A 27,318-nucleotide genomic window follows, 5' to 3' on the forward strand; every position below is an offset into this window, starting at 1 on the left:
AACTTTGTAGAATCCTAATACAGTTCACAAAATACGTCATAATCATTTAACATCTACTTGAAAAAAAAGACAGCTCAACTTCCTGAAGAGTCTGTAAGAATTCACCACAAAATAATAGTGTTGGCAACATGTTTACATAGATTTCAAAGCAATTTAAACTGCTCTAATCCCAAAAGAAAGCTGGTCCATAAAAACTGAAAGAGAAAAAAAATCTGTAAAATACTGTGCATAATATACTACTATTTGTCAAAAAGGGGGATTTTTCTCAAAAGGAGTAAGTTGAGAATTTAGTAACAGTGGCTGCCAGTGGGAAGAGAAACTGGGTAAGGTAGAAGAGAAAGATTTTTCTTTTTTTGAAAATCATGTATACATATGATTTTTTAAAACATTACACACAACTGATCAAAATAAACTGAAAATCTAGACAAGTGTTATATCCATATAAATAAAGCATAATTTTTATCTGTTTATGTAACCCTCAAGAAAGTTACAAAATGGGTTATAATAGAAAATTTCAACAGTTGTGATGTAGAACCAATGTTTTAAAACCTATGAATATGCCCAATTTTGTACTTGGAATGAGTAACAAATTGGAAATTCCTTTAAAGCATGCCTTGTTATCAACATTTTTTTTCTTTAACTTTTTTTTAAACTTATTTGTTTTAATTGGAGGCTAATTACTTTACAATACTGTAGTGGTTTTTGCCATACATTCACATGAATCAGCCATGGGTGTACATGTGTCCCCCATCCTGAACCCCCTCCCCCCTCCCTCCCCATCCCATCCCTCAGGGTCATCTCAGTGCACCAGCATCGTGTCTCATGCATCGAACCTGGACTGGTGATCTATTTCACATATGATAATATACATGTTTCAACGCTATTCTCTCAAATCATTCCACTCTCGCCTTCTCCCACAGAGTCTAAAAGTCTGTTCTTTACATCTGTGAGTCTTGCTGTCTCGCATATAGGTTCATTGTTACCATCTTTCTAAATTCCATATATGTGCGTTAATATACTGTATTGGGTGCTTTTCTTTCTGACTTACTTCACTCTGTATAATAGGCTCCAGTTTCATCCACCTCATTAGAACTGATTCAAATGCAAAAAATATGGACTGCTTCATGAACCTGCATGTCCTTCTTGCAGAAGGGACATGCTAATCTTCTCTGTATCGTTCCAATTTTAGTGTATGTGCTGCCGAAGCAAGCACTTCTTTTACTTTTTATTTTGTACTGCGGTATGGCTGATTAACAAACAATATCATGACAGTTTCAGGCGAACAGCAAAGCCCTTATTATCAACTTCTAAGGAATAATTTTATAACTATCTTTTAAAGTTTCAACAGCTGAATTAATTTTCATAGTTAATTCTGTTAAACTGTATGTAGTTCAAAATATAATAAACACTTAATGAACCATGAGTTTACAGACATAGTTTCCTTTTAAAAATGAAACACCAGGTACTTTTTGGAGCCATCTAACCTATTTTTTTAATTCTTTTCTTGGCTACACCTCATGGCCTCCAGGACCTCAGTTTCCCAACCATGGACTGAATGTAGGCCACAGCCACAAAAGCCCAGAATCCTAATCACTAGGCCACCAGGGAACTCCCCTACCTATTTTTTTTTAACTCTAAAAAAGATCTAAACCTCGTATCTTCGTCAGAAAAAAGGAAAAAGCATTTATTTCATTATCCTACTTACTGGTGCCATCTCCATGTTATTAATCTGAGCCTCATGGAAGCCTCCATCTGACATAACTTCTTCTTCTGTTTCTTCTTCTGCTGTAGCAACATTTCTTCTCTTGAATAACTAAAAAATAAAAGATTGTTACTAAACTAACAAAGGTAGTTCAACATTCAAACACTAGGCATCCCACTTTTAAAAGGCAATAAAGATGGAGCTTTTTGAAAATCATTTAAAAAATTCTAACGTTTGTGCCTCCTTCAACCTTTCTGATGAGAAACTATTTTAGAATTCTCCAGTCTTATAATCTAATGCAATTAACTACTAAAAGATATTATCACCAACACTTGATGAGGTAAAACTTACCAATAGAGGCCTGGACACTATGTGACACATAAAAAAAAGTAAAGTTGAAAAAGAAGCAGGGCATGCTTGGTCATTTCACTCCTGAAGTAGTTGACAGGATAGACATACCAATACATCAGGAAAATAGGATAAAAATGCTAGGATAACTTAATACCTCCCTCCTAATCCTAATGGATGGTAGATAAAGATTTCCTGACCTTCCCAATCTGTCCAGCAACCAATGATGACAAATGATGACTGCTTGAATGCTACTTTTAAAGCACCTATTAATTTGTGGAGGCAAAGGAGAATAGTTCTGATTAAAGGAAACCCACTACCGTGCCTTCCATTACATACTAGGAAGTACACTTATTCATTAAGCCATGGTAGAGTAACAACAACTTATCCTCTCACCCCATATGACTAAAAAAAGCAGACAAAATCCCTAAAATAATAGTTATCAGACACCAGGTTGCAGACAACAGACGCAGTGATCCTTCAGAAGAAGAGAAACAAGATTAGTCCTATTGCCTCAGATTGCCTGGATGGAGTTTCTAGGCTACAGCACAGTTAGAGTGAACCTAACAGGGTCAAGCAGGCCCCTCAACTGAGATGGCATTCAGAACCAAGGAGGCCAAGACATCTAGAATCTAAAGGTAGGATATTTAAGACAAAGAAATCAACAAAAAGAACAAACTCCAAAACCTGCAAAAGATTCCCCTTAATTAGCTTTGTACTGAAAAAACAGGTGGTGTGAGCAAACAGTCAAAAGCTGGAAAAGAAATTGCCTTCAAGGAGCATGCAGAGTAATTTTAGAGGTCACACAGGTTAAGAAATCATTCATGTTTCACCTGGCTGGAACAGAAAAGTGTACAGTTCCCTGGTGGCTCAGATGGTAAAGAGCTCACTTGCAATGCTGGAGATCCAAGTTCCATCCCTGGGTTGGGAAGACCTAATATATGGGGCACTGAGTAGAATACTCAGAAGGGTACCGCCTCAGCAGTAAGGTAAATTAGTCCTAGATTATATATGCAAACTGGTTTCAAGTAACTTAACTACAAGCAATGACAAATTCAGAGAATTATACATATTAAAAGAATACAAAAACTCAAACAACAGGAGGTAAAAATTACAATGCTCTGTATTCAATCAATAACTACAAGCACACACAAGAGCTAAGAAAAGACTACCTATGAGGAAAAGAAAAGGCAATTATATCAATCAAAATCACCTAGAAATGAAAAAAATGGCAGAACTGGACAAGGAGTTAAAATAGTTATAAATATATTCCATGTGTTCAAAACTACAAAAAAGTATAAACATGATGAGAGATTTTTTAAAAAATATTTTAAAAAAGCAAATCAAACACCTAGATATAAAAAATACAACTTTATGAAAAGTATGTTGGGTGTGATTAAGAGCAGATACTGTAGAAGAAAAGATTAGGGAATTGGGACATCACAAAATAAACGAGATGGAAAAAAAGGCTGAGAAAATATGTACAAAATGTAAGTCAGCTGTGTGACATCAAGTACTTATTGTACATGCAACTGGAGCCTCAAGGTGGGGGTAGGGAAATAAATTTGGAAAATCAGTGGCCAAAACTTTTCCAAATCTGTGAAAAATACAAACCCGCAAATCCAAAATCTCTAAGAACTCCAGGAAGAAATATGAAGAAAATATGATAGAACATTGTATCAAACTGTTTACATTCAGGAATAAAAAGATAAAAAACAAAGTAGCCAAAGGTAAAAGACATTTCACATGCAGGGAAACAAAGGTAAGATGGACAGAAGACTTGCTGCTGGAAACAATGGAAGCCGCTGAGTGTGGATCAAACACATTTAAAGTATCAAAAGAGACTCTGGTATAGCCACTACAGAAGTTCCTCAAAAAATGAAAAAAGAATGAAATTTTGCTATTTGCAACAAAGTGGATGAACCCAGAGAGGATTATGCTTAGTGAAATAAGTCAGAAAGAAAGACAATAGATGCTCTATGTTACCACTTATATGTAGAATTTAAAACAAAAAACAAATGTCAAAGGAGAAACAGACTCACAGGTGGAAAAAAAATTATCTTTCCTACATATATCATATACCAATGTTAGCTACGGTCATGATGTACACTGTATCCCCAGCATTTACGTATCTTGTACCTGGAAGTTTGTACCTTTGGACCACCTTCCTCCAATTCTCCCTCCCCTAATCATCCACCTCTGGTAACTACAAGTCTGATCTCTTTTTCTAGGAGTTCAGGTTTTTTGTTTTTAGATTCCACATATAAATACGTGACTTTCTCTGGCGTATCTCACTCCACACAATGCCTTCAAATTCCATCCTTACTGTCTCAAAAAATGAGTTTTAAAAAAGACAGTAACTACCAAAACAATCATGATTTATATACAATATAAACTGTATATACCATATAAAATTATATACCATGAAATTGTCAACAAGTTATTCAATGGGAAAAGTTGGCTGTCTACAAGTTTTATCAATTTGCTTACTTCACAAGATATTTCTTGTAACTAAAAACATCAAGCAAACCTTCATGCTTTATCATTACAGTTTAAACAAACTTTTTAGCAGCATTATGTTACCTACTCACATTGAGTTAGCAAGATTCTGCTTATTTCAAAAGTTACTATTTTAATAACTATAAGTTTCATCTTTTTATACATAAAAAATATAAAACTGACTCAGTCAGAATGACATCAACTAATAAATTTAAAATTTTGTTCTACTGGTGTCAAATAAACAAAGGTCATCTATATAGCGCCGCCTAAATAACAGATACTAAGTACTAGTCTGCTGAAAGGAAAGCTCTAACAGCTCTGCTGTTATCTTCTGTGTACTTGGCAGCATCAATTCCTGTCCTACCCTCAAATCTAGCTGCACAGCTGGCCAAAGCCTGTGCCTTTTCCAGATAGATGACTGAGCAACTGTGAAAAGAGAAACAGTCCTTCAATCAATCTGCTTTTTACTGATGTTTACTATTTTACAAACTAGGCATGAAACAAGTACTGCTGTGATAGTAAGAAGCCTAATTTGCTTTACCAGTTCTCCCTACATAAGATGGCATATATGACACAACAAAATTAAAATTTTAAATAGAACAATATTCCTGAACCCTATCATATAAATGTATTAAGGCCCTATCACAGTTCCAGCTGCCATACAATGAAGATGACAGAACATCAACTACAAAGGTTTTTAGGCAGGAAAATGGGACCATACTTGCCACGGACAGAGCATCTGCCTTCAGACAATTGAATATGAAAAACTTATTTCGCTTATATAAATTTTACAACGAAGTCCAATAACATGAAGTTCCTATCACCAAGAAGAAAACAGTATAAAATAAATACTGTTATTGGCAGACTGCCATTACATCATCTTCAAATGGCTTTATGCTAAATATAACGCATAGTCTACTGGTTATATTCAGATCTATACTTGTTCTTGTGTGCATACATACATGTAATTCGTATTTACATGTGAATATAAATATGTAACAGTGCTGTTAGCCCCAAATAGTGCAATTTACCCACAAAACAGAAGCTAAATAAGAGCTCATCCAAAGGAAATGTTCCATTTCACTAAGACACAGAGATGAATAAAGATGCAACAAGAAACCAAGAGAAACTCATCCTTTTATGAATAAGCGGTTGCTTTCAAAAGATGGTAAAACAGACTGTTAAGAACTTAATTTGCTATACCTGGACTTCAAATGATTGGATTATCCAGTGCAGTGTTATGCAAAAGAACAGTGTATGTTGAATAACTCACTGTAACTGTAAAATATTTATAACAGATTACCTATTTCTCAGGTATGAAGGGTACTGACTATTCACCTTCCTTTTATGGAGCTTTTTATAGTGTAGGGGTCAAATGGTCCTTCCAAACTGAAGTCTTAGCGGAAAAAAAAAAAAAAAAAAAAAAAAACCTAAAAAATTTCCTGGCCAAAAGTGATGGACCATTTGTCCTAAGGATTTTTAGAGAAAGGTAAAATGATGGTGAGTGTCAGATTCTCCTGCAGATGTTCTAAGGTTAAAATGATCAAAATCCTTGTCCTAAATGTCATTATGAATAATACAGAATTTAGGGGTGAAAAGATTGACTTTTTGAAATTTTGTTTAAAATACTAGGTACTAAAGAAATATAAAGATAGACACAAAGCAAGTACAGCAAACTGTTGACAATGAACCCAAAGGATGGGTTTATAAGATTCAATATCTATTCTTTATTTCTGTACATGTTGATAAATTTTCAAATTAAACTTTAGAAGGAAAAGCAAGGGACCAATTCTCAAACTGGTCACTTGAGAATTCATTAATATACACACAGAATCTTAAAAGAAGTTCTAACTTTAGAAAAATAAAACAAACAGGCCAAAATATTAAGTAGTAATTAAATAGTAATTGGGAACATGAGAACCTCATTCCTATATTCTACATCACCTCCACTCCCATACCCCTAAAATAAGTTGATTTTATTGTTGGGAGGGGGATATATATATATATATATATATATATATATATAAAACATTATTAAAATTAAGATACAGGAAGGTGCAGCCAGGATTGAAATAGAACATTAAGTTCTTTAAGAACAATTAGTATGGGTAAAGGACTTACCTGCTCTTCTCTTTTCTGCTTACGTAACTGTAGTCCTTCTTCCTCCCTCCTTCTGCGCATCTCATCAGGATTCAGGGACTTATTTTTGTAACTTTTCAGGCGAAAGTTCTCTTTTCCTGGGGCAGTCATGATTTCTACAAAAATAAGAGAGGAAACAGAGGAGCTTAGCTTACTAGGAAGAGCTCTGTTACTTCAACAGTTCACTTTTTAAAATATATAAACGCCTAGACCTACCCCATAGGAATGTCTAAAGGCTGAACAGCTTTATTAAAGTCTGCAATTCAGTGTCTTTTAGCATATTCACAACTATATGCAATCAACACCAGTCAATTTTTAAACATTTTCACCACCTCAAAAAGCTATTGCTTCTAGTCTGGATATTTTATATGAACTGAATATATGTAATCTTCTGTGCCTGGTTTCTTCCACTTAGCATAGTATTTTCAAAGCTCATCCAAGTTGCAGCATATATTAGTACTTTATTCCTTTTTGACTGAATAATATCCCATTGTATAGATATACTCCATTATATTTATCTACTCATCAAATGATGGACATTCGGGTTCTTTCCATTTTTTTAGCTACTCTGAAATGTGCTTCCATAAACATTTATGGACAAGTTTTTATGCAGATCTGTTGTCATTTCTCGTGGGTATATATCTATATACTCCATTTAATCATTTCAAGAAGTGCCAAACTATTTTTCCAAAGTGGCTGCACCATTTTACATTTACAAAAGCAGTGTACAAGGGCTGCCAATTTCTCCACATCCTCACCAACACCTGTTATCACAACTTTTTTTTAAACTGAAGGATAGTTGATTTACAATACTTTGTTAGTTTCGGGTGTATAGCAAAGTATCACAACCTTTTGATTCCAGCCATTCTAGTGGGACAGATGTCTCTAAACCTATTTGTTTGCCAATATACATCCTCCATAAAAATTTCTACTCAGATTCTTCGCCCATTTTTAAATTGGGTTGTCATTTTTACCACTGAGCTGTAAGGGTTCTTTATTCTACATAGAAGTCCCTGTCAGATATACGACTTGTTAATATTTTCTTCCATTTTATAGGTTGTCAAATTTTCACTTTCTTGATAGTACACTTTGTAATTTTTAACGTTTTATTTTTAGCCGCATCAGGTCTTAGTTGCAGCACACAGGCTTCTCTCTACTGGCAGTACAGACTTAGTTGCCTGCAGCATGTGGGATATCTCAGTTCCCTAATAAGGGATTGAACCTGTGTCTCCTGCAATGGAAGGTGGGTTCTTAACCACTGGACCACCAGGGAAGTCCCAATGTTATACTCTGAAGCACAAAGTTTTTAATATTCTTAGTGCCATACTTAGCAATTCTTAACCCTCAGCTTCATTCTAAGAGTTTTAGCATCTTATCCCTTAAATTTAGACTTGTCATCCATTTTGAGTTAGGTAGGGTTTGACGTTAAGGATCCAACTACATTATTTCGCATATGGCTACCAGTAGTTCCAGCACTACTGAAAAATGAAAAACCATTCTTTCTCTTTTGTATAGTCTCGATGCTCTTGTTGAAAATCAGTCGATTACAGATAGTTTTACTTCTCACCTTTCAATTCTATTCCCTTGATCTGTATGTGTATCCTTGTGCCAATTCCACAAAGCCTCGATTACCAATTTTTTTAAAGTAAGTCTTAACATCACAAAGTATGAATAGTATTTTCTCATTTTTTTTAAAGACTGTTTTGACTTGCCTAGATGGATGGATACACTATGAGTGTATTCCATGTGACTATTAGAATTCCATATGACTTTTAGAATCAGTCTGTCAGGTTCTACAAGTCAGGTGGCATTCCAATATGAACTGCATGGAATCAGTAAATCAATTTGGGGAGTACTGCCACCTTAATGTTAATCTTCCAACGCATGAAGACAATTTTTTTTTTACTTAGATATTTAATGTCTTTCAACAAAGTCTTATAGTTTTCAGAGTACATTTGTCAAATTTACTAAGTATTTTTATGCTACTGTAGATGGAACTATTTTAATTTCACCTTTGAATTGTTCATAACAAATCTATATAAATACAATCAATTTTTATATGTTGATTTTTGTATTCCACAACCTTGCAGAACTGAACTTGTTAATGTATTAGTGGATTCTTTAGGATTTTTTGCGTACAAGATCATGTCACCTGCCAGAGATAGGTTTGCTACTTTCATTCCAATTCCTTTTCTTCTTCTTGCATAACTGCCACAATCAGAACTTCCAATACAATGTCATACAGAAGTGGAGAGTTGACAATCTTGTCTTACATTCCCGATTTTACAAGAATGTATCCAGTATTTCAACACCAACTGTGATGTCACCTTCCAAATTTTCATAAATGTTCTTTTTAATCATGTGTAGGAAGTTCTTTCTTAATGCATAGTTTTCATGCTTTTTCTTTTGATCAGTAAAGGGTATTAGAATTTTGTCAAAAAAATGTTTCCATCTATTGCAAAAACTTTTGTTTTTTATTTACTGATATATTATTACATAATTGGTTTGTGAACCTTACATTTATGGGATAAATGCCACTTGGTCATGCTGTATAAATCTTTTTATGTGTTGCTGACTTTAGTTTGCTAGTATTTTATTGAAAATTTTTGTGTTCATATTTGTAAGAGATATTGGTCTGTACTCCCCTTATGATGTCCTCAGCATCAGGGTAATATTAGCTTTATAAAATATGTTGGGAAGTATTCCTCCTTTCAGTTTTTTGCAAGAGTTGGTGAAGAATTAGTCAATTCTTTAAACGTCTGGTAGAATTCAGCAGGCTAGGGCTTTTCTTTGCAGGAGTTTTTATGATTAATCCAATCTCTTCACTTGTTGCAGGTCTATTCAGATTATCTGTTTCAGCCAGTTTTAGCCTTTCCAAAAGTATGTGTCCATTTTACCTAAGCTATGAAACTTACTGGGGTAGGAAATGGCAACCCACTTCAGTATACTTGCTGGAAAATTCCATGGACACAGGAGCCTGATGGGGTACAGTTCATGGGGTCACAAAGAGTCAAACAGCACTAAGCATGCACGAATGCATGTAACATTGGTACACAGCTGGTCATAAGATTCCTTTATCATTCTCTTATTTTTAGCTATGTTCCTTCTTCCATCTCTGACTCTAGCAATTTGAGTTTTCTTTCTCAACCTAGCTAAGGTTTCTCCATCTCTGACTGTAGTAATTTGAGTCTTCTTTCTCAACCTAGCTAAGATTTCTCAATTTTGTTGGTCTCCTCAAAGAACCAGTTTTTGGCTTCCTTAATTTTCTCTACTGTTTTTCTATTTTCTAGTTCATTAATTTTTATCTTATTTTTACTACTTCCATCCTTCTATTTTGCTCTTCTTTTTCCAGTGACTTACTAAAGAAGGTTAGGTTATTGATTTGAGATCTTTCCTCTTTCTTAATTGAGGCATTTATTGCTAGAAATTTCCCTCTAAGCACTGCTTTAGTTGTAGTCCCTAAGTTTTCTTAGATGCTAACTTCATTTTCACTTATCTTAGAAGTATTCCCTGATTTCCCTTTCTTTTTCTTCTTTGACCCACGGACTATTTCGGAATATGTTCCTTAACTTCCACATGTTTATGAGTTCCCCAAATTCCTTTCTGCTTTCATTTCTAATTTCTTTTCATGGTGGTCAGAGAACATCCTTTGTACTATTTCAATCCTCTTAAATGTGTTGGGTTTGTCTTGTGGCCCAGCAAGCGGTGTGTCCTAAAATATGTCCCACATGCATTTGAGAATAATATACACGTTCTGCTGTTGCTAGGTGGTGATGTGTTCTATACATATCTACTGGGTCTAGTTGGTTTATAGTGTTTTCATTTTTTTTTTATTGAAGGATAATTGCTTTACAGAATTTCGTTGTTTTCTGTCAAACTTCAACATGAATCAGCCATAGGTATACATATATTCTCTCCCCATCCCACCCTTCTAGGTTGATTCAGAGCCCCTGTTTGAGTTTCCTGAACCATAAAGCAAATTCCCATTGACCATCTATTGTACATATGGTCAGGTAAGTCTCCATGTTACTTTTTCCATACATCTCACCCTCTCCGCATGTCCATATATAGTGGTGTTTCTTTGCTGACCTTATGCTAAGTGGTTCTGTCCATTATTAAAAGTACAGTAATTGAAGTCTCCCAACCATTATTGTTGAACTATTATTTCCTTTTCTTTCCTGTCAGTTTTTGCTTCATGTATTTTGATGCTATTATTAGGTACATATAATAATTTGGACCTATCTAGTGGATTGACCCTTTTATCACCATAAAGTGTCTCTCTTTATCTCTAGTAACATTCTTTGGTTTTTTAATATAAATTTATCTTAATTGGAGGCTAATTACTTTACAGTATTGTATTGGTTTTGCCATACATCAACATGAATCCGCCACGGGTGTACACGTGTTCATTCTTTGTTTTAAAATCTCTTCTGTTATTGGTATAGCCACTCCAGCTTCTTCCTAGTTGCTACTTATTCATCTTTTTCCATACTTATATGTTTGATGTATCTGTATGTTTGAACTTAAAATATGTCTCAGTGATTTCCCTAGCAGTTCAGTGGTTAGGACTCCACACTTCCATTGCAGGGAGCATGGGTTCAATCTCCAGTCAAGGAACTAAGATCCCATGTGCCACGATCCAGCCAAAAAATAAAATAAGGTAAATAACGTATGTCTCTTATAGAGAGTATATAGTTGGATATAGTCTGACAATTTCTGCATTTCTAATTAGACTGTTCACTTAATTCATATTTAGTGTTATTACTGATACAGCTGGCATGATGACTGCTTTTTCATTTTTTATTTTGTCTCATGTCTTTTATTCCTCTATTACTGCTTTCTTTTGTAATAAGTATTTTTTAATGAAGCAGTTAAAATTTTCTACAGTGATTTTTCACTGTATTTTTTTGTTTTTTCCCCCTATGAGTTGCTCAAGGGCTTTCCATACACTTTCATTTCTCAGAATCAGCTTCAGACTTAACACTCCCTAAATTCCAAGGACATATAGAAACATTATGTTATATAATTCTATCCCTTTTCTCATTTTATCATACTGTTGTTATATAATGTTACAAACCCAACAAGTTATTATTACTTTATCATCTATGTTATTTCCTTAGCTTAACATAGGTTTGTTCCCACTCACCTACTCTGAGCTATTAGCAGATACATTTCAAATATATTACATTTCTACAGGCCCAAGAATATATTACACTAAGGCCCCTACACATGAAGTTTTACGCTGCGAACGTGCATTCACATGTCCAATCATGTAAGGTAGTTCACGTTCTGGTGTACACTGTCACAGGCATGCATCCATTGTAAGTGGCTGTGCTTCTGTGTATGTACTTCACTGTACTGTACTGAATGTTGCTGTTGTTCAGTCACTAAGTCATCTCCGACTCTGTGCAACCTCATCGACTGCAGCATGCCAAGCTTCCCTTTCCTTTGCTACCTCCTGGAATTTGCTCAAACTCACATCCATTGACTCAGTGATGCCATCCAAACATCTCATCCTCTGTCATTCCCTTCTCCTCCTGCCCTCAACCTTTCCCAGTATGATGGTCTTTTCCAAAGAGCTGGCTCAGTGTCATGTCAGGATAGCCGAGTGGTCTAAGGCACCAGACTCAAGATTCTATCTTCCAAAGAGCTGGCTCTTTGCATCAGGTGGCCAAAGTATTAGAGCTTCAGCGTCAGTCTTTCCAATGAACATGAAGGGCTGATTTCCTTAAGGATTTACTAGTCTGATCTCCCTGTTGTCCCAGAGATTCTCAAGAATCTTCTCTAGCACCACAATTCGAAAACATCGATTCTTTGGCACTCATTCTTCTTAGTATCTTTATTTCAAGCCCAGGATGTACAGAAACAAATGAAAAAGCAGCAGTGACATAAGCTGGTACTGCTAAAATACTAAGTGCCAAGCAATAATGATAGAAACAAAAGTGAAAATAACTGAGAGAGCAGAGTAAGAAGAGGAAGTAACTTAAGAACTGAAGAGATTCACAATGCAGGGAACTGCAAGGGGATTTTCTTTATTTGAGAAAGCACTGTTAAGTTTTTGAGGCAAGGACCCAAATGTAGAATAGTACATGAAGGTTGCAACAGCTGTTCAGAATGCAATCCAGTGATACCGTGTCACCTACGACAAGAACAGAGCTACTACCCAGACATGACTGGATCATTTTTTCAAGAAGGTAGATTGAACGGAATCCAGCAAGGAACCAGAACCTGTGCCATCAATGTCAGGCATGAGTAAAATTGCAGCATGCTTTCCGTCTCCTATTGCTGACGATCCTTCAGCTCTACCATTTCCCATCTCCTCTCCCTACTCTAGTCAGCAGCTCTTCTTGCCTGTTCCCTCAATGCCAGCCCCTGTATACCAGCTGTTGTACTTTATTATTGTACTTTTCAAGGTACTGTACTGAAGATTAAAAATGTTCATTTTTTTATGTATTATTTTTATGAAAAGTATTATAAACTTATTATAGTATAGTACTGTTGGTATAAACATGGTTGTGTTAATTAGGTACCTAGACTAACTTTGTTGGACTTATGAACAAACTGGACTTATGAATGTGGTCTCAGAACAGAACTCATTTGTATGTAGGGGATTTACTGTACACACATTATTTTACACACCTGCTTTTAAAATCAGTTTTATCTCCATGAATACTTTTCCACTGTTTTTTCTCCTCTTTTCTTCTGGTACTCTCATTATGTACACTGTGGTGCAGTTAATGGTGCCCCACATTCCTCTGAGGCACTTTTCAATTTTATTCATTTTTTTCCTCTCCTTTCCTTGGATTTCTACAGATCTATTTCCAGTTCACTAATTCTTTCTTTCCACCAGTTCAAATCTTACTATTGAGCCCCCTAATTTTTCATAGTTATGCTGCTGCTGCTAAGTCGCTTCAGTCGTGTCTGCCAGAGATGGCAGCCCACCACCAGGCTCCCCCATCCCTGGGATTCTCCAGGCAAGAACACTGGAGTGGGGTGCCATTTCCCTCTCCAATGCATGAAAGTGAAAAGTGAAAGTGAAGTTGCTCAGTCGTGTCCGACTCCTAGCGACCCCATGGACTGCAGCCTACCAGGCCCCTCTGCCCTTGGGATTTGCCAGGCAAGAGTACTGGAGTGGGGTGCCATTGCCTTCTCCGTTTCATAGCTATAGTACTTTTCAACTCCAGAATTTCCACTTGGTTCTTCTTCTGAATTTCTGTCCCTTGATTGTTAGTATCTATTTCACATGGGTTGTCATCATATTTGACTTCTTTGATGAAGGTTTCCTTTGATTCTTTGAATACATTTATAATGATTACTTCAAAGCCTATTTCTATTAACTCCAACATCTTTTCTCACAGGCAGTTTCTACTGTCTGTTCTTCCCAGTGTATCAGCCGTATTTTCCTGGGTTTTGTTTTTGTTTGCACATCTTTTACCTTTTTACTGGGAACTCACCATCTTTTATAATACTATGTGGCAACTCTGAGTACACTCCTCCATCTTTGAGGTTTTATATTTTTATTTGCTTACTTGTTTAGCAATCTGCTGTTTTATTTTAAAGTCCACTTTCCTACCACACACACCCAGCCACTTGGAGTGTTAAACATCTGACGTTGATCCTCAAGGGGGAAATAGCCTAGATATGCCCAAAGTCATCTTGCCCTAACAGTAATTTGTCAGGACTCTTTCTGTGACTACTCCCAGATATTAACCTCCACTAATTGCCAGCTGATCACTCTACTGTTTTAAACAACAGCTTCAGGCACAAATTGTGCTACAGAGAAATCCAATCAGATTCAGGCTCCTTTGAAGGAGTAGTTTCAAGTCATATTTTGACATTCACTGTCCCCAGAAAGGCTCCTTCCAGCTGTCTCTTATCCCAGGTTCTTGCTGGCAAACTCAATGGCCTGCAGTTTAGTTTGTATTTTCTTGAATCTACAAATGTTCCAACTGCCTTTGGGAGGTAGTTTTCACAATCAATCTCCACTGTTTGTGAAAGTACTCTTAGGTTTGAACTTCTCCAGCTCTACTGCAAATGAAGTCAGTTCCTTGAGGCAGAGATTAAGAGCTATGTTTTATGACCTGCTTCTCTCCTCTCAGTTCAGTTCAGTCTTGCAACCCACGGACTGCAGCACACCAGGCCTCCCTGTCCATCACCAACTCCCGGAGTTTACTCAAACTTATGTCCACTGAGTTAGTAATGCCATTCAGCCATCTCATCGTCTGTGGTCCCCTTCTCCTCCAACTTACCCCCAAGCAAAACCTCTGAATCGAGGCTCTCAAGATGAGGATGTGGACAACAGCTCATTTTTTGGAGTGACATCCATTTAGGAACTGAGTGTTTGGTGGTGGACAGGTAGCAAACAGAGATTGTCTCTCCTGACACAGAGCTACCACCTTACAACCTACAGAAAGGTGATCTATTCCCTAGCAGCTCTGTTACCAAGGTAACTCTTTATTCCACAAGTAGGGGCTGGACAGAAGGTAGCCCCCTACTTTGTAACACATTGGCCCAGAACTTAGCCTCAACAGCAGGCATCTGGGGGTAGGATGAGAAATCCTGATGTCCTGCTTCTCCTAGGAAGAAAACATTCCTTCCAGCAGAAGTTGCGCATTTACTGTATGCCCTAGGACTATTTCCAAATCTCTAAGAAGTTGCTTTTTAATAGTTTTCCTCTGTTGTACTAGCGACCAGGTCTGCAGAGTTCTTATGCTATCAGACTTAAAAGTCAAAGAAACAGTTATTTTTAAGATGATTTTGATGCAAGCCTGGTTTGAGAATCACTGATTGATAATGTCCTATGTCACACCACCTATTTACTTGAATCTCTTTAAAAAACAAAAAACGTACAGGGCAAGAATTATTATTTTCATCCTTTATAGGGAAGGATTCAGGAGGCTCACAGATAATTAAGGTTAAATAAGGTCATAAGGATGGGGCCTTAATCCAATAGAGTGGGTGTTCTTACCAGAGCAAGAGACACCCGGAGATCTCTACCTACACCCCCTGCCCTGTGCTCAGATGAGAAGTTATGTGAGAAAAGACACAAAGTGACCATCTGCAAGTCAGGAAAAGAGGCCTTACCAGATCTTAAGAGGCCTTACCTTGATCTTAAACATGTAGCCTCCAGAACTGTGAGAAAATGAATTTCTGTCGTTTAATAAATCACCCAATCTGTGGTACTTTTTTAGTGGCAGCCCAGGCAGACTAATACATATACCCAGTGGTATTTTGTTAGATAGACTGAAAGACTGTTGCAATGCAGATGAGAATTTGCAAATAATTCTGAAGGAATCGTAACTTGTGATGCTGAGAAAGGACATAGAGAACAGTTGGATTCCTAAGGCAAGTAGCATTTTGGTTCTGAAATATCACAGGACAGCATAATATCAACAGTGCTGCAATGATATCCGAATTGAAGAATCAGAAGTTTCAGGTTAAAGATACAGTAGTATAGAAACAGGGCAAGATCCAGATAAAGTTTACAACCAAAATCGATTAGATTCAAATAACTAGAAGCCTAGATTCAACATGGAGCTGGAAGGCAAGCAATTAAGGAAAGGCAAAGTGGGAACACAGCATACACATACAGAGAGAGAAAACATGATAACATAAATGGAGCAGAAGGTAAACTGAACAACTGGGGAAGGCGGATGAAAGGAAAACAGGGCTTTGTACATTTCGTCTATAAGATTTAAATATTTCAAAAAATTTTTAAGCTAGAAAAATTCTAAAGAGGAAAGAAATGGTCACACAAAACTTAATTATTCATTTGCTTTTTATTAAAGTGACATAAGAAGCAAGTCCAGAGAAGAGGTCTGGCACTGAAGCCCTATTTTCAAATTTACTTCTAAGCACCAAGATGTAGGGAAGATACTAAAATTCTGTGAATCTGGGTTTCCTTATTAGCACTATGGAGATCATACTTCATAAGGTGAAGAGAAGTAACATATGAAAGCATACTTCCACTGTTTGGCCCATATATAGATCACACCTGATATTTGTGTAATGAAGAAATGGCTATAAATAGCTCTAAATGTTCAAAAAAAGATCTCATCTGACTAAACTGATCAGGGGTGGCTTCATAGAGAAGATGGTGTTTCAGCAAGGTTGTGAGGCATAGATAGGACTACAGGGGCTAAAAGAGAAAGACCCACAAAGGCGGAGACCTTAGAAAGAACAACCTTAGAAAGAACTGACAATGGAGAAGGAAATGGCAGCCCACTCCAGTGTTCTTGCCTCGAGAATCCCAGTGACGGGGGAGCCTGGTGGGCTGCCGTCTGTGGGGTCGCACAGAGTCGGACACGACTGAAGCGACTTAGCATGATAGAACACAGTCAAGTAGAGCAGTATATACTGGAGACTGAAGAAAGAGGGAGACAGGATCTCGTAGAGAAATGAAACGAAGTCAACCCATTTTTGCAGGTTCATTTGTTCACCTGTCATGTGCTTGAATTCACCTCACTGTACATTACATTTCTATATATACAGTTTATGTGTTCCCTCTAAAAAAAGAAAAAGAAAGAAAGAACTGACAAGAACAGTAGTTAAGTCATGTTTGATTAGAGCAACTCTTCTTTAAAAGAAGTAAGTACACATGAGAAATGCAAAGGCCTCTTGGTTTTTTTAATTACTTCTTTGGTTAAATTTTGGTATCAAAGAACTCACAAATGACTCCAACATTCTAATAATTTCTACCATTCATACAGTGCACCTGTGTCTTTGAATTTCAAAACATTAAAAAAGAAGAAAGACAGACACTATCAGTTCAGTTCAGTCGCTCAGTCATGTCCGACTCTTTGCGACCCCATGAATCGCAGCACGCCAGGCTTCCCTGTATGGAAGGGTATAAAAAGAAAATGAAAGTGTTATCTCCCTCACTGTTTCTAAAGGTAGCCACTATCAAGTTTTCCACATATCTTTTCAAGAATTGGCTATACAAACACATACATATCCTTTCAGTTATTACTGTATACTGACAGAGCAATTCTATACCCAGTTTTGCACTCTGCGTCAACTTTCAACTTTCCTAGAGAGCTTTATCATTTTTAACATCATAGTAATTTTTATAGCATAATAACTAGACCAGACACATCACTGACAATTAAGCCTGACTTCAACTTTCTTTTTAATGGCAGCCCAAGCAGACTAATACATATACCCAGTGGTATTTTGTTAGACAGACTGAAAGACTGGTGCAATGCAGATGAGAATTTGCAAATAATTCTGAAGGAATCATAACTAATGGTGCTGAGAAAGGACACAGAGAACAGTTGGATTCCTATGTTGGATTCCTATTCCTAGAAATAGGAATAACAGTTAGATTCCTATTCCTGGGATTTCTATTGGGGCTTCCCTGATAGCTCAGTTGGTAAAGAATCCTCCTGCAATGCAGGAGACTCCAGTTAGATTTCTGGGTCGGGAAGATCTACTGGAGAAGGGATAGGCTACCCACTCCAGTATTCTTGGGCTTCCCTTGTGGCACAGCTGGTAAAGAATCCACCTGCAATGTGGGAGATCTGGGTTCAATCCCTGGGTTGGGAAGATCCCCTGGAGAAGGGAACAGCTACCCACTCCAGTATTCCGGCCTGGAGAATTCCATAGACTGTATAGTCCATAAAGTTGCAAAAAGTAGGACACAACTGTGAGCAACTTTCACTTCACTTCAATTTTCTATTACAAACAATGCTGTAACCAATATTCTCTCTCATGTATTTGTAATTATATCCCTAAATGAAATAAAAACAATGGAATCTCCAGGTCAAAAATACGTTCATTTAAAATTTTAATACTGTCAAAGTTCCCTCTAAACTACTGCACCAATGTACCAGTGAGTGAGTGCAACAGGTCCCCACCACCATCATCACTAACCAAAGGCTCATTCAAAATTTTCCATATCTGACAGTATGACATGTGAACAAAAAATGTTTCTCATGAACACTATTTCCATAATACTCTCAGTTATATGCTTTTTTCACTTTCACTCATAAGGTTTTCAGAGGTATGCTACTAATGAGATGATATCAGCAGTCTTGTGCCTAAAGGAATGTTTGTTGTATATATGTTTTAAAATGTAATCTTTATTTCTAAAACAATAAATATTAACAGATACACAATAATATGAAAGTTTTTCAGGATCCTTAGTCCATGTAAATCTGACACCAAAATATTGAGAATCTTCGGTTCAGATAATCTCTGTCGTAAGAGGGGGAAAACAATCCTTTGATGTTCAGACAGCATTCAATTCATAGATTAAGGAAACATATTTACAATAGTATATCTGTTTGGTCAGAAATTATGTATTTCCACTTATCTCTTCTGTTACAATGATAAATGTAATGTGTCCTTCCATTATATTATAACTGGTCATTGTTTATAGGAAAATTACTATTATATGGTAATTTTTTAAAGCCAGCCACTGAATTAAATTAGCTACTGAATTCTGTTTCTGATACTTTCAGCTGACATTCTTGACACGTTTTTTGGGTTTTTTGTTAAAGCTTATGTTCATTTGGGTATAATTTACATTCAAACTGTGGAAAATTCTTAAAGAGATAGGAATACCAAACCACCTTACCTGCCTCCTGAGAAACCTGTATGCAGGTCAAGAAGCAGCAGTTAGAACAGGACATGGAACGAAGGACTGGGAAAGGACTACATCAAGGATGTATTTTTTATTTATTTAACTTATATGCAGGGAACATCATGCAAAATGCTGGGCTGGATCAAACACAAGCTGAAATCAAGATTGCCTGGAGCAACATCAATAACCTCAGATATGCAGATGACACCACCCTAATGGTAGGAAGCGAAGAGGACTAAAGAGCCTCTTGATGAAGGTGAAAGAGGAGAGTGAAAAAGCTGGCTTAAAACTTGACATTCAAAAAATTAAGATCATGGCATCTGGTCCTCTCACTTCATGGCACATAGATGGGGAAAATAATGCAAACAGTGAAAGAGTTTATTTTCTTGGGCTCCAAAATCACTGCAGATGGTGACTGCAGCCATGAAATTAAAACACACTTTCTCCTTGGAAGGAAAGCTATGACAAACCTAGACAGTATATTAAAACAGAGACATTACTTTGCCCACAAAGGTCCATATAGTCAAAGCTATGGTTTTTCCAGTAGTCATGTATGGATATGAGAGTTGGACTATAAAGGCTGAGCATAGAAGAACTGATGTTTTCAAACTGTGGTACTGGAGAAGACTATTTGAGTTTCAGTGGACGCTGAGTTTGAGCAAACTCCTGGAGGTAGCGAAGGACAGGGAAGCTTGGCATGCTGCAGTCCGTGGAGTCACAGAGTCAGCCACAACTGAGCAGCTGAACGACAGCAACAAAATTTACATACAGTAAAACTTGCCATTTAAGTAAACATCATGACTATGAGGATGAGAGCATTTTTCGCACCTACAAAAACTTCAGTCAGGTCCCTCAGTAATTACTCCACTTGCCCCAATCCCAAGCAAACTGTCCCTATAATCTTCATTTTCCAGAATGTCAAATAAATGGAGCCATACAAAACGTAGCATTTTGCATGTGGCTTCTTTCACTCAGTATTAACTAATTTGAGCTACCTTCATATTGTTGTCTCTATTAGTAACCGATTTATTTTATTGCTGAATTATATTCCATTGTATTTCACAATATGCTTATCTATTCACCAGTGATGGACATCTAGATTGCAGTTTGGGGTCATGATGAATAAACTACTATAAACATTCATATATAGCTTCTGTTTAGATAAATGAAGGGTGAGACTGCTGGGTCATACAAATCCACTGGAGAAGGAAATGGCAACCCACACCAGTATTCTTGCCTGGAAAATCCCATGGGACAGGAGCCTGGCAGGCTACACTCCATGGGGTTGCAATAGTCAGACACGACTTAGCAACTAAACCACCACCATGGTAGGTGTATGTTTAACTTTACAAGAAATTGTCAAACTGCTTTCTACAGGGGCCATAATATCATGCATCTCTACCAGCAATTTAGATAGCTCCAGGTGTGTCATAGCAGAGATAGTTAAAAAAATCACATGTAAGTACCACCCATCCGTATCTATGTCACTAAAGTTAAAAACCAAATGTATGTTGAATTAGATCAAATGTCTTTTTGGCAGTTATTAAAATGGTTATTGTTTATCTCCTCTGACACATAAAATATGTGAGATATTAATACATTTCTTAACAATGATTGTTGACTCCTGGAATAAACATATTTGGTCACAGTGTATTATTCTTTATAATTATTAGTTTTCTTAAAAATGTTTAAATCAGTATCCATACATGAGATTGATTATTTAATAAAATACCCTCCTCCCTCTTTGAGTGGATATTGTATTCGCCACATGATTCCAGTTTTATGACATTCTGAAGAGGCAAAACTATTTAAAAGATCAACGGTTGCCAGGGGTTTAAGGGATGAATAGCAAAGTGCAAGACGATTTTGGAGGCAGTGAACCTATTCTGTTGGATACTGTAACAGCTGATATATGTCATTTTACTTTTGTTAAAACCCACAGAGTGTACAACTCCAAGAATGAACCTAAACGTAGCCTACTGGCTTTGGGTGATAATGATGCATCAATGTTCACTGGATTATAACCAATGTACCACTCTGGTGAAAATGTAAGTGGTGAGGGACACTGTGTGTATATGGGGTAGGCCGTAGATGGGAACTCAGTAGTTTCCATTCAATTCTGCTGGGAACCTAAAATTGCTCTAATAGTCAACATTTTTTAAAAAATCAAGGATTTCTTCGCAAATGAAATAAATGAGACTGAGTTCTCTCTGTGCATGGGAATGAGGAGATTATATTTGCTGCATGGGAGGTTTTTTGAAAAACAGACACAACTGTCCTTTCAAAAATTTGAAGTAATAGGTCTGACACATACCAGGTCTCCAGTGTTGTTTCTTCTTTCAAACATTACCAAGTGTATTCTGACACGCGTCTGCATGCAACTGAAAATCTCCACAGTGGAAGCAAAAGTTTTACTGGAAACGGATGCAAAATAATTTTGTCTCCCTTGTGGCTCAGGGGGTAAAGAATTTGCCTGCAATGTAGGAGATCAGGGTTCAATCCCTGGGTCAGGAAGATCTCCTGGAGAAGAGAACGGCAACCCTCTGTCCTGGAAAATCCCACGGACCGAGGAACCTGGAGGGCTACAGTCCATGGGTTCTCAAAGAATCAGACACAACTTAGCGACTAACACTCTTTTCATTTCAATGAAAACACAACTGAAATGTAGGCTGCAGTTGGATTGAAGAGAGCTCAGGTAACGAAGAAATGAAATCATTTCTATAGAGATTTATAATCAAATGGACATGTAATAGAATGAGAAAATTATCTTTATACTAAGCAAACATCTTTAGGATATTATCACCTAAGTGATTAATTTAAAAACTTAAGTTACTGTCAATAACTTTGCACTCTCTCAGGAGCCAGAAGCCTTTAAAATTAAAGACATTAAGCCCAATTTTTTCTCGTTTTCTAGGAAAATAAAGCCCCAAAAGCAATAAAGTTAAAACCAAGATGCAAAACTGGTGGTAAAACAGAAATGTACTCTTCCAAAATGAAATCTCCCAATTTCCCCTTCATGTCTATTTAGTTAAAATAATCAAAATTTGCCTATTATTCCATCCAAAGTGTTTGATTTTATCTATTCCTATCTATTCTCACTGTCACCCGTCTGATCTAGGTGCCTATCATACAGACAGATAACTTGTAGTTGTTCAGTTGCTAAGTCATGTCCAATTCTTTACAGCTAGATAACTGCAACAGCTCTAACCACCCTTCCTTAACCTCAGAGTCTTTGGTTTTTAATTCATCCTTCACACAGCTCTCAAATTAATCTTAACACTTTGTCACTGCATAATTTCAATGTCTAAGAACCAGTGGTCATGTATGGATGTGAGAGTTGGACTGTGAAGAAAGCTGAGCGCCAAAGAATTGATGCTTTTGAACTGTAGTGTTGGAGAAGACTCTTGAGAGTCCCTTGGACTGCAAGGAGATCCAACCAGTCCATCCTAAAGGAGACCAGTCCTGGGTGTTCATTGGAAGGGCTGATGCTAAAGCTGAAATTCCAGTACTTTGGCCACCTCATGTGAAGAGTTGACTCACTGAAAAAGACCCTGATGCTGGGAGGGATTGGGGCCAGGAGGAGAAGGGGACGACAGAGGATGAGATGGCTGGATGGCATCACTGACTCCACGGACGTGAGTCTGAGTGAACTCCGGAAGTTGGTGATGGACAGTGAGGCCTGGCGTGCTGGGATTCATGGGGTCGCAAAGAGTCGGACACAACTGAGCGACTGAAGTCAATTGAACTAAAGGACCTAGAATGAGTTTTTAGCACTTCTTAGATCAAATCTGAACTTCTCTGCCCCACAAGTTCCTTTGGCCTTGATTAATTCAATACTCTTTCCACTCTTCATCACCAATCTATACCCAAAATACAATGAGTGTAGAGACATTTTTATTATATTGGTATATACTATATTCAGTACGCTGAGTCAATCCAAGCAGTCAATAAATCCCAAACACATGCTAACCACTGTAAATATTTAACATTCACAGTATTCTTTGTGCAACACTATAAAATGTTAGTATATTTAATCCATTGTATAAATAAAGCATAATTTTATAAGAAAACATGACATGTACTTAATATTATAAAACCAAACTATAAGAAAGTATGACTGCAAAATAAGGAAGTTACAGATTTATAAATTTAACCATAAATGAATCGTAAGTATAGAAAATTTTCAGTTCATTGGTGAATATTTTTGGAATCTATTTTTTCATTAGAGAATGGAGAGGTGTGAGTTTGCATTCCAGAGTATATGCTCTCCCATTTGTAAATATTTATTATTCATTTGTTGTCAACCTCTAGTCAAGTGGGTTTCCCTTGTGGCTCAGCTGGTAAAGAATCCGCCTGCAATGCTGGAGATCTGGGTTCAATCCCTGGGTTGGGAAGACCCCCTGGAGAAGGGAAAGGCTACTCACTCCAGTATTCTGGCCTGGAGAATTTCATGGACTGTATAGTCCATGGAGTCGCAAAGAGTCGGACACAACTGAGTGATTTTCACTTCTGGAGTCAAGTAGTAACAGGTCCCTTAAAAATATTTTAATAAAAATTAGGAAAGAAAAATGGAATTTAAAATATCCTACCCATATCTTCCCTGTAAAATCATTAGAGTATCTTATTTTAGTGACAACATTCTTGTGTTCAATTGGGGCAAGTTTTGAAAAACCCTGCAATAAGCCTCATCTGGGAGAAGTCAATGCTACAAATATGATTCTAAGGTGTTCATCTTTGATTACATCTTACAGCTTCAACTCTACTAATCTAACAGAAACCCATCCTTTCTTTCATGTCTCAGCTTCAGACCTTCTTTAACTGAGACATTTACTATAACCTTCGACCTTCCAGTATCTATGGGTTTCCACTGTGCAAGGCTCTACGAAGACATTCTCAATATCCAAACATTTAAAGGAAGATATTTACCAAAGATTTTGGGAATTTACACCCCAAGACTCAGTAATTCCACTTTTGGAATGTACCCAAAGGAAATAAAATCAATATTATATATAAGAATGATGACAGCAGAATGACTGATACTTGAAAACTTGTAAACCTAAAAATTCCTAAATGAGGGCTTGGCTATGACACATAATCATAATATATTGGGAAATAAGAAAAACAGAACATTAACATGTGAAAAATCTGGATGGTAGGAACAAAACCCCAATCTATACCATTCTCTGTATTTTAAAAAACATTTCATAACTTATAAAAATCTGAAATGTAAATTAATATTCTCTTTTATCTTCCGAATTTTCTATAGTAGACAATATACTAACTATACAATAAGAAAAATTTCAAAAAGTAAAGGTGGAAACATATAATTTACTACAATGAGGCTTCCCAGCCTAACTAAAACATTAAATTTACTTTTTTAAAAAGTAAACTTCTTTACTTTTACTTTTAGAATTTTATCAACTAAACACATTATTTCATCAAATTCTTTACCATCTGAGACACTAGGGAAGCCCTCTGATTGAATACTTCAGGTCTTTATCAACAGTGAAAACTTTCTCCTCCCTTATAAGTTAAGATTTTTTTTAACAGAAACCTTTCCCCAAAAAAGGCATAAAGGACTCCTTCATGGGAGTGGGGGGACTTGTGTTTATCCAATTCATATTCATTACTGAATTTAATATATCTATTATGTATACACTTAAATGGAGAAGGAAATGGCAATCCACTCCAGTACTATTGCCTGGAAAATCCCATGGACAGAGGAGCCTGGTAAGCTACAGTCCATGGGGTCGCAGAGAGTCAGACATGACTGAGCGACTTCACTTATACACTTATAAGCGTTCTCATAAATTTAAATTAAGATGTATCATTTTAGGATGTATGTGCTTTCCTCCCAAAACATATTAACATCTTAATGCTCAGAAATTTAATTTTATTCAACACTAAAGTACTGATTATACAACACTCAAATACCATGGAGAGACTGAATAGACCAGAAGATAAAGAGTTTAAGAAATACAATGATGGATTTGGTAGACTAATCCATACCAAAATTATAACTTTTTTTAAAAAAAGGATGAACTACAAAGATAGAACACAAAAAGAGAGTATCAAAGGTCACAGATGAGATGTCAAAAACTTTTTAGAATCCTTAAAACAGATGATCTAATGATATTTTACTAGTTAAGTGGCAAATTCTGAAGCCTAAGCACCTGTATTTGCTAGCGTGTGAGATGAGTGCAACTGTGCAGTAGTTGGAACGTTCTTTGGCATTGCCTTTCTTGGGGATAAAAACTGATCTTTTGCAGTCCAAGACAGGCTTCAACAGCACATGAACCAAGAACTTCCAGATGTTCAAGGTGGACTCAGAAAAGGCAGTGGAACCAGAGATCAAATTGCCAATGTCCACTGGATCACAGAAAAAGCAAGAGAGTTCCAGAAAAAACATCCACTTCTGCTTTATTGACTACGCTAAAGCCTTTTACTGAGAAAACTGTAAAAAAAGTTCTTGGATATGGGAATACCAGATCACCTTACCTGCCGCCTGAGAAAACTGTATGCAGGTCAAGAAGCAACAGTTAGAATCAGACATAGAACAATGGACTGGTTCCAGATTGGGAAAGGAGTATGTCAAGCCTGTATACTGTCACTCTGCTTACTTAACTTATATGCAGAGTACACCATGCGAAATGCCATGCTGGATGAAGCACAACCTGGAATCAAAAAGACTGCCGGGAGAAGTATCAATAACCTCAGATATGAAGATGACACTACCCTAATAGCAGAAAGCAAAGAGAAACTAAAGAGCCTCTTGATGAAGGTGAAAGAGGAGAGTGAAAAAGCTGGCTTAACACTCAACATTCAAAACGGCATCCAGTCCCATCACTTCATGGCAAACAGATGGGGAAACAGTGGAAATAGTGACAGATTTTCTTGGACTCCAAAATCACTGCAGATGATGACTGCAGCCATGAAACTAAAAGACGCTTGCTCCTTGGAAGAAAAGCTATGACCAACCTAGACAGCATACTAAAAAGCAGAGACATTACTTTGCCAACAAAGGTCCATCTAGTCAAAGCTATGGTTTTTCTAGTAGTCACATATGGATGTGAGAGTTGGACCATAAAGACAGCTGAACGCAGATGAATTGACACTTTTGAACTGTGGTGTTGGAGAAGACGCGAGAGTCCCTTGGACTGCAAGGAGATCCAACCAGTCCATCCTAAAGGAAATCAGTCCTGAATATTCACTGGAAGGACTGATGTTGAAGCTGAAACTCCAAAACTTTGGCCATCTGATGTGAAGAACTGACTCTTTTGAGAAGATCCTGATGCTGGGAAAGATTGAAGGCAGGAGGAGAAGGAGACAACAGAGGATGAGTTGGTTGGATGGCATCACCGACTCAATGGACAAGTTTGAGCAAGCTCTGGGAGTTGGGTGATGGACAGGGAAGCCTGGTGTGCTGCAGTCCATGGGGTCACAAAGAGTTGGACACGACTGAGCTACTGAACTGAACTGAAGCACCTGTAAGAAGCTGATTCATACAGCTCACAAGCAGGAGGTTTCAGAGACAGGAGGCCCCCCAGGCATTTCTAAAGGTAGAATGAGGTGCTGTGCTCAGTCACTAGTCATGCTCAATTCTTTGCGCTCCCATGGGCTGCAGCTAGTCAGACACCTGTGTCCATGAAATTTTCCAGGCACGAATACTGGAGTGGGTTGCCATTCCTACTCCAGGGGATCTCCCCAACCCAGAAATTGAATCTGTATCTCCTGCACTGGCAGGCGAATTCTTTACCACTCAGCCACCTGGAAAGCCCCACAGTGTCTATCAAAAAATAGAAAGATATCATAACAATGAGCTCTAAGAAATTAAAATACGAACAGGAATTTAAAATTCAATAGAAGGGTTGGAAGATAACATTTTTAAAAAATCTCTCAAGAAACAGAACAAAAAGACTAAGTGATGGATAAGAGGAAGGAAAAGAAAAAAAGTTTTAAATAACCAAAAAATTCTAATACCCAAATAGAACAAATCCCAAGAGAGACAAAAAAATCAAATAAGCAAGAGATTATCAAAGAAACAATG

General features: G+C 37.0%; 1 protein-coding gene and 1 non-coding gene across 2 annotated transcripts in view; both read right to left on the minus strand.

The window, feature by feature from the left end:
* KPNA1 (karyopherin subunit alpha 1) overlaps positions 1-27,318 on the minus strand; it is a 68,700-nt gene that overhangs the window by 35,687 nt on the left and 5,695 nt on the right. Inside the window, exons 2-3 of the mRNA XM_052652595.1 lie at positions 6,671-6,804; positions 1,706-1,813 (exon numbers count right to left, since the gene is read on the minus strand). Coding sequence (XP_052508555.1) covers positions 1,706-1,813; positions 6,671-6,799 — 237 coding nt within the window. The 5' untranslated portion in view covers positions 6,800-6,804. The remainder of the gene's footprint in view (positions 1-1,705; positions 1,814-6,670; positions 6,805-27,318) is intronic.
* On the minus strand, positions 1,107-1,213 carry LOC128058033 (U6 spliceosomal RNA). Its single transcript, XR_008200392.1, has one exon. It is a non-coding gene; the product is annotated as a U6 spliceosomal RNA (small nuclear RNA).

The sequence above is a fragment of the Budorcas taxicolor genome, chromosome 1 (assembly GCF_023091745.1).
Source record: "Budorcas taxicolor isolate Tak-1 chromosome 1, Takin1.1, whole genome shotgun sequence".
Classification (NCBI taxonomy): Eukaryota; Metazoa; Chordata; class Mammalia; order Artiodactyla; family Bovidae; genus Budorcas; species Budorcas taxicolor.